Source organism: Ursus arctos, unplaced genomic scaffold (genome assembly GCF_023065955.2).
Source record: "Ursus arctos isolate Adak ecotype North America unplaced genomic scaffold, UrsArc2.0 scaffold_15, whole genome shotgun sequence".
NCBI classification, from domain to species: Eukaryota; Metazoa; Chordata; class Mammalia; order Carnivora; family Ursidae; genus Ursus; species Ursus arctos.
Genome location: NW_026622819.1, coordinates 39,832,365 through 39,844,576, shown reverse-complemented (window position 1 = coordinate 39,844,576; position 12,212 = coordinate 39,832,365). Strand labels below are relative to the sequence as shown.

The following is a 12,212-nucleotide window of genomic DNA, read 5'->3' as shown; positions in this document are numbered from 1 at the left end:
TTAAGCAGATGAGGAAAGCTAGAATTCAAACCCTGGGCAACCCGACACCGCAGCCAGTGCCCGGAGCTCCCGCATTATGCTGCCTCTATTATTAGTTACAAATCCCAGCAACCCAGCCTCTCAGGGACTGGGACACGCCCAGCCGGGGACCTGGAGGATAAAGCCCATCCTATCCAAGGACGACCTCTACCTGCTTCTCTGGGCTGTAGACACGCCCACCCCGTTGCAGCCCGAGCACACTTCTAGGTCTTTCTTCGTTTCAGTCTGGTGTTTTCTTTACCTAGATGCTGCCTCCCCAGTGTTTCTGAGGTTTCTGGCTAGAAAATGTCCCTTGAGCCCTCTGGTCCTTTTAATGTATTCTCTGATGGACACGGAGCAGATATGACCTCATGTCATGGGCATGGGTGCCTTGCTAGGACACTCGGGTGCGGGGACCCTGAGTTTCCCCTCCATCACCCCTCAGAGCTGCACCTGGTTGCCGGCTGGCCTTGAGGAAACGCGATCGGTCTTGCTGGCTTCCCAGCACACTTCTAGATCAGTTTTCTTCTGGGTTCAAGTGGAGCTAAAAAAAATTCCCCTTGGTTTCAAATCAGCTGCATCTGCTCTCAGCAAACCCTTCAACAAGAATGGGCAGGAAGAATAAATATTTATTCTACAAATGAGTAAATCTGATTCCATCTTCAAAAGAAAGCTGCAGTATAAATTATCATAATTTCTTCATTCTAAGATGGCCTTGATTTAAAGATGTTTTATCTGCCTCATAACAGCTTTTTGGGGGGGAAAAAACAGAAAAATGAACTAATTGATATGTCAGCTGTGAGACCTGTTCTTTTTTTTTTTTTTTAAAGATTTTATTTATTTATTCGACATAGATAGAGACAGCCAGCGAGAGAGGGAACACAAGCAGGGGGAGTGGGAGAGGAAGAAGCAGACTCATAGCAGAGGAGCCTGATGTGGGGCTCGATCCCATAACGCCGGGATCACGCCCTGAGCCGAAGGCAGACGCTTAACCGCTGTGCCACCCAGGCGCCCTAGACATGTTCTATTTTTTTAAAATGTGTCTAGGTGTCAATAATTTTTTAAAAAATATGGTCTAATTCAATTTTCATTTTATTTTATTTTTGTTTTGGCTCTGGTACTCTCAGAAACAAAAGCTCCCAAGACTTGCTTAACTACTGCGAAGCATGGCAGGTATCAGCAAGGTTTCCTGGTCACCTTGCAGCCCTGTGTAGCCCTGTGGGCTGCTGGGACAGCGAGGGCACGTCATGGCCACCCACACTCTAAGGGCAGCTCTGAGGCCCGCAAAGCCAACGGACTGGTTTTCTCCCCAGCAGAGATTATGTCTAAACTCTGCAGATACCTCGCGACCATGTTAGTAGTTCCATGAAAAGCCGACTGGGAGTCCATCATATGACCTTCGGCAGAATGCTGCCCCTTGAACCTCAGTTTCTCCAGTTGTAAAACAAGAGTCATAGGATTAGGTAGGCAATTGTCAAGCGCTCTTCTAATAGAAGTTATGGGAACTGTGTAGCTTCCTTAGGGGCTGCCTCGGGCGTAGGAGGGATGGAATGGACTGTACCTTGTTCGCATTCCCACTTCACTCTGAGCAGCTCTGTTGCTTAAGATTTTGTTTGCAAAAGGATTCTGGGACTAAAAGTAGTTTGGAAAACATGAGTAAATGGCGTTCTGGGGTCCTTCCAACACTACTCTTGAATACATACTCCTGTATTGTCTAAAAGATAGAGCTTCCTTTCTTAGGCTGGACACCCTCAGAATCTTTCTTACCACAGTGCTCTAGGTAGATACTCCCAAACTCTATAATCTAATCCAAGGGTTGGCAAACTTCTTCTATAAAGGACCAAATAGTACATATTTTAGGCCTTGCAGACTACCTATGGTCTCTGTTACAACTACTCAACTCTGCTCTTGTAGTGAGAAAGCCATAGATAACACATAAGGAATGGGTGTGTCTGTGTCCCAATAAAACTTTATTTACAAAAGCTGGTGGTGGGCTGGATTTGATCCGCAGGCTGAGGTGTGCAGATCCCTGCCTTATAATACTTCGACCAGAGAGGTAAAGAAACTGAAGCCTAAGGAGGGGTTCTAGGAGCTGGGTTTGGTTGGGATCCCTGTCTCCCGGACAGTGGATACGCTTCCACGGCTCCACACAGCTCACTTAGCCGTGACTCTTAGCCTGATCTGAACTGCAGGCATCTGGGACTACACCTCTGAGGGAATGGTGCCTGGAAAAGACATGTGCCCCACTTCTCTCTCTCAAGAGATCAGTTTTCCCCGAGGTTCTTAGAGGGCTATAAAAAGCCCCTGAGCTTGCCTCCTGCAGGACATGCTGCCGATAAATTCCCCCGGCGCTGGAATGACCGCAATGTGGTGCCACATTCTGCCCCTGCCACAGCCTGACAGCTGTGCCAGGGAGAAGAATTACGTCCGGCTGGCTCTGGACCTCCACCCTCACTTGAGGCGAGGCTGGGATTCCCCAAATGGAATTTTAGATGGAGGACAAGCCCTGCCTGGGGCCTCTTTCTTAGTTCCAGGAGGATGAGAGCTTCTTGAATTCTAAACACCAGAACTCTGAGGGCCACAGTGGGAGGAGTGGAAAGGGAAAGAGATAAAATCTCATGCCAGCTGCCTGGCCATATCACTCACTGACGGAGGGTGTTCCCTTTCCCTCCCCAGCTTCCCCGCAGCTTCTCTGCCCCCACCTTGAAATCTGGACCTAGTAAATCCTTGTAGTGTATCTAGCAAGTCCTTCCTGTAACTGACTCGGGGATGACCCTCCCGCATTCAGTGAAAAACTGAGGTTTGGAGGTGGGCAGGGCTGCATAAATAAGTGGGCCTTTCTAAGCCTCAGTTTCTTCATCTGTAAAATGGGGATACTTTAAAAAATATGTACAACACACTTTTAGTTATCTAGGAAAGTAAATCACGGGAAATAATTTTAAAACCCAACAGAGGGCAGAGTCACGATAAACATTCTTACTGAATTCCCTTGGGGGGCGAGATGGCAGTGCTCAAAAAAGATAAGTATCGCAAATAGATCAAAAATTTCTATGCATTTGCACACTGACATGAGCCCCATTCCTTCCCTGGGAACATACTTCATGGCCTAATGCAGAACTAGGTTTTGCCATAAACTTTTCTTTTTTAAAGATTTTATTTACTTATTTGACAGAGTGAGAGAACACAAGCAGGGGAGCAGCAGAAGGAGAGAGAGAAGCAGGCTCCCCACTGAGCAGGGAGCCCGATGTGGGCTCATGGGATCGTGACCTGGGATCGTGACCTGAGCTGAAGGCAGATGCTCGACCGAATGAGCCACCAGGAGCCTCTGCCATAAACCTTTAATACAAAATCGTATTCACATTTTTAGAATTCACATACATGCCCAGCTATACACACGGTACAGACACTCTTAACTCACAGCTGTAGGCAGCGGTACTGGATGGAATTTCCCCCCACGAAGCAAATGGCATATTTTATGTACAGAAAGACTAAAATGCATTGAGCTCATGCTCGTGCGAGCATGAGAAGACCCCGCGTGCAAATGTAGCCCCTGACTCCTGGTGAGCACTCGCGGGCTCTGCTTATAGAATATCTGCTGTGTGTGAGACACCGGGCATGGGAAGACAAGACTGTCTCAGACGAGACACTCACAGATACTTAGCAGGGGCATTTCAGTTAGTGCAATAGAATCTTCTAAAGACTGAGGAGGCCGGAGGAGGTAGAAGGGGGATGTAGCAGGGATGTTTCCACAGCGGGGTGATGGTGAGCCGGTCTCTTTCCAGGAGGGGGAATAGCAGAGACATCTTTCTGAGACTCAGTTTTTGTATCTGTCCAACGGGAAGATGTCTCAGCTGCCCACTTCACAGGGCTTTTGCCAGAGTTGAGAGAAACTACAGAAGAGAAACTCAGGTTGGAAGGGTTCACAGAGAAAGGATTTTAGTGGGTAATTCCGTCTGAATGTCCCTATGACATAAGTTCCTTCTTGCCCACAGCAACCCCTGAGTATAGGACTGCGGAGTGAGAGCGGGTATGATTACCAGAGGCCACGTGGGCTCTGAACGAAGGCTTCACAGTGCTCACCATCCCAACACTATGTTGCCATGGACACAACCGGTAAACGTGGAAATGCTCCTAAAAGTTAGAAGTGTTCTAAAAATGTATGTTCTCCTGTTGCAGAGCGAGTGGCTGAGCCAGGGCTAGGCTGTGGGATTCTGCTTCCATGGCCGGACCCATGTCTACTCTAGCACCATGTTCTGGGACATTTATTGGAGATTGGTCTTCTGGGGCTAGAGTTCACACACCCTGGGAGCCCACAGCGGAGGGCAGGGTGGGGTAGGGAAGGAGAAGCCCCAAGATGAACAATGGCATCTCTAGAGGTCCAGGGGGCACAGGTTTTTATGTTGGGCGGAAGGGGGAGATGTGTTCAGATATATTATGTTATGAACTACAATAGAAAAATTGCTTGGCTTTTCAAAGATAAAGTGAGACATTTCAGAAGACTACTTGGGGTAAAAGATCCAGACCCTTGAGTCCCACTTGGCTGAAAAGTATTAAAAGACAGTGCTCGCGATAGCCACAGGGAATGCAGACAGGTGTTTGGGCAGGGTCAAGGATCATGATAAAAGCAGGTCACTGCTCGCCGCAGTGAGCCCATCAGACTCAGCTGAGAGCTGTGCAAAACGCGCACGTACCCACACCTCCCTCCAGACCCACCGATCAGATCTCTGGGGGCATATTTTCAGTGGGCTCCACGGGAGAGGATTCTGATCCCAGCTGGAGTCAAATGGACAAGTCAAGAGTGGGCCTCGGGGCAGGCTGGAGAAGGTGAGAGCAGAAACAGGAAACTCCCATCGGGTGGAGGAGAAGAAGCCATCCAAGACATTTTTCAATAAGAGTCAACAGGATTTAAGGTCTTACTGGATGAAGGATGAAAGCAAAGGAAGCAATGAATACGGATGAAATCTATGTTTCTGTGTCCCTGAAGTGAGACTCATTGAAATGGAGAATCCTGGAGCTGAAAGTGGCCAAATCCAACTTCTACTCTATGAATTTTGTATTTTTTCATTCATTCCCTCATCATCTCAACAGACGTCTTTCGAACATTTACTATGTGCCAAGCATGACCCTAGGTGCTAGGGGAAGAGCTGTGAACAGAGGTAAGAAGGGCCCTGGCCCCACAGAGCTCACGTTCACAGCCAATTCAATCCCACGACTGATTATAATTATGAAAATAGCAGCCACGGAGGAAGAAGGGCAAGGTGCCGGCGGCCCCTGGAGAAGGGAGCTGGAGCTTGGGGGATTGGGAAAGATGGCCTTGAGGAAGTAGGGTTTGAGCGGACTGCGAAGAGGAGCAGGTAACAGGTGGAGGTACAAGGACCAGTGTGTGCAGACCCCACAGCAAGAGACGGACAGGGACCCAAGGTACAGTGGTGACAGACACAGCAGGGCCTTGAGGGCGGCCACAGGGATTATAGTTTATATCTTAAGAACACTGAGAATGCACGAAGGGTTTGAACATGATCAGATCTATAGTTTAAGTGACCTTCGTCAATGGCATTAGGTCCTCTTCTTCCTGATTTCCATCCTTAGGCGTAATTTACAAGACCCGTTAAAACTTTTCACAAAGCGTATATTTAAATAAAAGACAGATACTTCAGCTGGAAGTCCTGTTCCCTGCAGTTCGCAAAAAGGCCATGCCTGTAGAAGCCACTTGAATATTACGTGACAGTTGTTCTTTGCCTATATATTACTGTGGTCCCGGCAGGGGCCATTCTGTGGTTCCCCGATCTGTGGCCATTTAACCTCGGCTTCCTTATGTCCCTGGGCAAGTCCAATTCTCATAGTGGATAATTCTTTTCATTCGTCTGCTTCTCCCAGATCAGGCCCAAATCGGCCTCTGTTTGATCTCTTGTACAGCCTTCTGGAGAGGCATTCTATTATCTCTTCTGTAGGACTGATCCCGTGGCCCCCTTTCCAATGCAGTCTTGTTCACAAACAGCCCCATTTCCTCCAATAGCTTCTCACGTGGTTGTGTTGTTAACAGAAAAAGAGAAACAGGAAGGGTGATCTGATTTGGTGGTGAATAAGAGGAGTTCAAAACTGGGTCATTTGGAGGTTGAGTTGACCTCCGGATGGAAATGCACCCCAGGCAGGAGGTAAATAATGCAGAAGTGGACCCAGCTCATGGCTGGAGGTGGACACTGAGAGTCACCCTCACGGGGGCGTGGCTCTCTACAAGAGGGAGTGGAGAGAGAGGGCTGAGGTGGTGCGGGGAGGGGGGCAAGAGTCCTCAAGGAAGAAAAAGCGAGTGAGCCAGAGGGGAAGATGGAGAATAACAATTCGTGAGCACCTGCCATGGACCAGGTTCTGGGCACTGGGCAAATACTACCACAGTCCAGTTTCCCAGGTCTGGGGGTCATTCTTCCTGCTTTGCAGACCGAGGGGACAAGACTTGGTTGGGTAACTTGCCTGAGGGCAGGAGAAGCACAGAGACCGTGAGCACAGAGAACAGAGGGCTTGGGGGACAGGAGGAGAGGCAGGAAAGACTTCTGGGTGGGATGGAGCAGTGGATATTTAACGTAGACTTATTTGATTCCAAAACCCATGCTTTCCTCACCTCCACCAAGTAGTAGGAATACATTTTGAGGAGTCAGTAGTGGGTCAATAGCGCTACAGAGAAGTCCAGGAGATGGAACTTCGAGGAGGTGAGAGATGAGACAGCATGGAGCCATTTGTGACCCTGAAGAGTGGGCTTTCTGCAGAAGGTGGGATTGGAAGGGAGAATGCCGCGGTGCAGGGAGTTCGGGGGGACGGAGCTGGAGGCTGACATGCTGACTGTGTACTTGAGAAGTCTGGCCAGGAAAGGAAGGAGGAAAATGCATAGGGGTAGAGAGAGAGAGAGGAAGAGAGAGAGAGAGTGTGTGTGCACGTGTTAGCGGGGACTTTACTTTTCTGTTCAGTTGCATGTTTTTTTCCGAAGGGTGAGAAAAGTAGGAGAAGCTGATGGTATCCAAGCATAGGATTGTTTTTCCCAAGCAAAGATCAGAATGGAGTAATGATAGACTTCTGGCAGGGGTTACGGAGGGAGGAACTTACTTGGCAGGGTGCTCAGCCATGTGAGAAGGGGGGTTTGAAACTGGTATTTGAGGGAGAGGCAGAAAAAACCTTGACTACAATGGAGAAGCCAAACACCATGGAGGCTGAGTGGGATAAGGACATGGAAGCAGTGCCCTGTTACAGCAGAAGCCTCTACGGGGAAGAGAGTATGGCCCCATATGACCACATACACCCATAGCAGAGAGTGGCTGAAACCCAAGCAACTGTATTTGGTAAATATAATAGCTATCACTCCTGAATGTTTCCTAAGAGCTAGCCTACGTGTTTTACCTTTCCCCATGACATTGCAAATGAAATGAAACTAAAGGTCAGAGAAATTAATTTATCCAATTTATACAAGATCAAACAGCTAGAAAGTCGCAGCCAAAACTCAAACCCTTGGGGCATCTGGTTGGCTCAGTTGGTAGAGCATGCAACTCTTGATCCCAAGGTCATGAGTTCAAGCCCCACGTTGGGATTGGAGCCTACTTAAAAAACCAAAACACCTCAAACCCACATTTATCCATTCTCTGAACCATTCAGCTTTACTGAGTCTTGAGGCTGACAAAGATGATGTCACAAAACATATTTGGATGGAAAAGATGAATATGGTTGAGTATTCCTTTCAGAAGGCCAGTAATGGATAGGAGTAGAGAATGAACTTGGATGTCAGGGAAGAGGTATGTCTGCATGGGAATTCATGGCCTTGGTGGTGGAAGTTGGGTGGTAAGTTACTATACAGAGCTGAGTCTAGGAGTAGCTACAGGTTGCTTGGCCCATGGAAGCTGGATAAGGAAGATGTGGCCTTCCTAACATGGATCTCAAAGCTGGTCCAACAGAGGCACAATAGTTAGAATGGGTTCTTCTACTATCTCTTGAGCAATAAAAATCTTATTTAATGAAAGGCAGAGTTTCAGATTATTTCCTGAGTTGCCCAGCAGATAATGTAATCTCCCAAAGGATACAGACTGCAAAAGAAATTCCATCTTGGGTTGAATTCAACTCGTTGAAGAAGACCTAGCTGTGAAGTGGAAAGGAAAGGAGGCTTGGGGAAATCGGTGGCTTCACATGAGACTGGCAGATCAGACATAACCTCGGACATTAAGAAGGCATATGACAAAATCAGAAAAAAATTAGACCAAAATCTTGAAAGAGAGGATGGCTTGAGAAGACTGGAAAGTTTGCAGAGGCAAAATTATGAAGACACAGCCGGTCAGTAGGCATGAATAAACTGGATAAATAAGAGAAAATGGACACATTGGCGTACATATTAATATTTTCTCAGTCACTCAGAGATGTTTGTTGGACGGTGGTCCAATTATTGAAGGTCAGAGATGGGTTTTCAAGAGATAAGCACCACAAAGGAGCTCCAGGATACAGAGAAGATTAGGACACAGACCCTGTCTTTGAATTGGACACAAAGCTGTCTAGCTCAGTCCTTAAAACAGAGTAGGGACTCAAAATCTGTCATCAGAGTTAGACCAGCTTGTGCAAAGACCAAGTGAAGCTTTATAAAGTAATTTTATTATGTGGCGTCTAATGAAAAAAGACTGTAATTACAATAGCATTTATTGAGAGGGTCCCACAGGCTAGGCATTGTTTCAAGTATCTTCCATGCATTTAAGATTTACAGCAACCCCAAGAAACAGGTATTATCAGTTTCTATATTTTTTTATCCTTCTATGAAGACAGAGAATTAGTTAATTTGTCCTCTAGAAGGTGGTGTCTATGGCCACCAGTCTATGATTCTCTTTGTATGATATTCATGAATCAGGAAATCCTACCAGAAGGGATTTCATCCTAAGTGGTTTCTTGGTCTGTTCTGGCATCATATAAATCTTGCTTTACTCTTGCTTTACATATGGTGTTAGAAGAGAAGTCCTAATTTCCAGGTTTATTTTCATTCTTGAGTTGGTTGACTTTGGTGGTGAGTTTTTGTGCTGTCATCGCTGCTGAAGATCTGAGCAGCACAGCTGAGGTGTGAAGGAGGCAGCTGGAGCTGGAGCAGGAAGACATGGCGTCCAAGCCTCGCTCTAGGGCTTGGGCAGGTCACCTGCCACAGCGGAGGCAGTCAGCAGTAAGCTTAATATCAGGACTTTGGTTCAAACCCAGCTCAGTCCCTTACCCAGCAAGTGACTGGGCAAGTTCATGTCAGTGACCCACCCCTGCTGCTCTGGACTGGAGGGGAGCCCCCTGACATTCATATGCGGAAGCCCTAGCCTTCCAATGTGACTGTATTTGGAGACAGGGCCTTTAGGGAGGTAACTAAGGTGAAATGATGCCATAAGGGGTGGGCCCTAATCTGATAGGACTGGCGTCCTTATAAGAACAGGAAGAGACACCAGAGAGCTCTCTCTCCTCCCACGCGCATAGAGAAGATGTCAGGTGAGGACACAGCCAGAAGGTGGATGTCTACAAGCCTGTAAGAAAGGCCACACCAGGAACCAACCTGATCTTGGACTTCCAGCCTCCCAAACAGTGAGAAAATAAATTTGTTGCTTAAGCCACCTGGTCTGTGCTATTTTGTCATGGCACCCTACCAAACTAATACACCTGCCAAGCCTGCTTTCCTATGATGATTTCACTTGCTATCGTTATTAACACTGAAGTGTAGTTTCCTCCCCGGTATCGGGGGCACGACAATCCCATTCCCCTCGCGGTAGGTATGGGGTTGAAATGAGACCTCTTCTTCTTAAACCTTCCCTGACAACAGAAGTGAGTGCACACACCCACCTGGGGACAGGGGCACAACAAAAAAGTTCTGCTGGAATGCCTTTTCAAGCCTCATGTTTTATTTCGAAAATGTATACGGGTTTCACATTCTAATTCATATATGGTTTAATTCATAAGATGAATTCAGAAGATGTTTGCCGTTATTTATCAAGGTAGACAACTTAAGATCTAGATAGATAGCCTGGTCTTGTGTGTCCCGGCCACATGACCACTTCACTCACATTGTGAGAAGGCCTTTGCAAGTCACAAAGAACTGTTCTGAAGCATATTCTCTTTTAAAAGTCAGCAGTACAATTAACCAACTTAGGGTGCACTACCAAGTGTGTTTCATATTATTAGCTAACGAACTGAACCGCTCTTAGTGAGCTCCTACTGTGTGAGAGGCACTGTGTCAACAGAGTGACCACACAGATCCACTCCCTGCCTTCTAGAAGCTTCCATTTTTGCAGGGAAGGTAGGTGCAAAGCATATAGTGTGATAACTAACTCTGAGTAACAGCACATTGAGACAAAAGCTGTGAAGGAGAAGGAAGTAGGCTGGGAAAGCCTGCAGCATGGGCGAGAGCTCTCGAACGTTCTGAGTACTGACAGAGCCCCAGGAAGTCCGGCTTCCTAGGAAGAGTGCTCTGGAGACAGCCTTCCTGAGTGAAGTGTGAGTTATTAAGCATTTTAAGCTAACTGAATTATTGTCACCCTTGGTCTGTCTAAGGAGGGCGCAGTTGTCCCACAATTCTGAGTAGGCTAGCTATGGATTTTTGTACTGGGGACCAGACGGGATGATATGTGACAACTTTCTCTACGTCAGGGGTGCGTGGTGGGCTGTTTGCTTTAAATGTACCCTGTGGGAGGTGGAAACCGAGGACTGACGGACGTCAGAGGTGCCTCTTCTCTGTTTTTCCTCCCTGGTGAGTGTGTAGCTCTTTGTAAACATGTCCGGCAGTCAGTTAACAGGTGAGAACTGCTGTACAAATCACAGCCTCAGTCTCCAGAGAGCCAACCGGAAGCCCCGTCCATTTCCTGCCTGACCTTCCAAGTCTGGAAGGAGAAGGTGTATGCAGTATTTTGTGCTGGGACAAGGTGGGTGGAGAAGGTGTCCCAAGCATCTTGAACTGGAAGCTGGGGTCCCCTAGAGCCCTGGGGAGCCCGTAAGCCTGGCTGTCCCGAACTGGGAGTACTGGCCAGCTTATCCTGAAACCTGCTCACGCACTCATCCCTGACCCCCTGCCGTCCTAACTGCTTCCACACCCCTGGTCACTGTTCCCGCCCCCACCCCCCACCTTGGGGGCCTCAGCACAGCAAACAGGCAGATGGAGGAAAGGTGTGAGCTTATTAGGGAGGCAGAGGAATTTTCCATTAATAATAATAACAACAAGAATAATGCTTCTCACGTCAGCCGCTTTACCAAGCGCATTGGCACCTGTGATCTCTCCACCTCCAGAGGCTGGAGGTTTGGACCCTGGTGTTCCGATTCCCAGCCTTAGGCACTGCCCACATGGCCAACAGGCCACTTCTTTGCAGACACATGCCTTTTGAAGTGTCTAGGCCTTTTTTAAAGTGCCCCCCCTCAAGTGCTGCTCTCTTTTCTCATGTCAATTTACACATGTCCTCCCCAACCCCTGAAACTTCTATCAAACACACTCAACTGCTGAAAAAGCGTGGGAGCAAGAAAGGGCCTCGCAGAGACCATCAATCCAACTTTGTCACTAGTCCAGAGAGGGAGAGGGATTGGGCGAAGGTCACACAGCTTGTCAGAGCAGAGCCCGGGCTCCGACCCCCACGCGCACGCTGGCACGCCCGCCTGTCCCTCCTCCCCTCAATGCCCTAGGCAGCGGCAAACTCGCGGGGCGACGGTGGGGGCTTCACACGTCCCGGTGTTGGGGAGTGTACCTGCCAACCCCATCTTACCCTTCCAGAGGGGCACGGGGTGGGAGGAGCTCGCTGTCCTCAGGAATCCTGCGGGGCATTCTTTCCTGAAGTTGACTCTGAGCGTGTGGAACGGGTCTTCCACACAGGAGGCCACTCGGCCCCGGGACGCGAGGGACTAGTCTACACCCGAGCTGCCCCGGCGGCAGGAGGCACCTGTCCACCCTGGCCCGGGCCTCCCACCCCCGACCCCGCGCCGGCGCCCGCTCCGACCCCTCCTCAGCACCCCCACCCCTCTCCCTCCTCCTCTTCCTCTCCGGCCCCTGGACCGCCGTTCCCCCTCCCCGCCCCGCGCAGGGGCCAGTGCGGGCGCCGCGGCTCCTCTTACCCCGGCCTCGGTCCATGGCGCCGGCGGTCCCCGGGCGCGCGGAGCAGGGCGCAGCGTCTCCGGCGGGGCAGGCGGCGGCCGGCGCTGCGCTCTCCAGCCCGGCCCCGGGGGAGCGC

General features: G+C 49.1%; 1 protein-coding gene across 1 annotated transcript in view; it reads right to left on the bottom strand.

Annotated features, from left to right (window-relative positions):
* The window catches only part of AFAP1L1 (actin filament associated protein 1 like 1), a 59,222-nt gene extending 47,010 nt beyond the window's left edge, over positions 1–12,212 (bottom strand). The window contains exon 1 of the mRNA XM_026510727.4: positions 12,097–12,212. Within this exon, the coding sequence (XP_026366512.1) occupies positions 12,097–12,112 (16 nt within the window). The 5' untranslated portion in view covers positions 12,113–12,212. The remainder of the gene's footprint in view (positions 1–12,096) is intronic.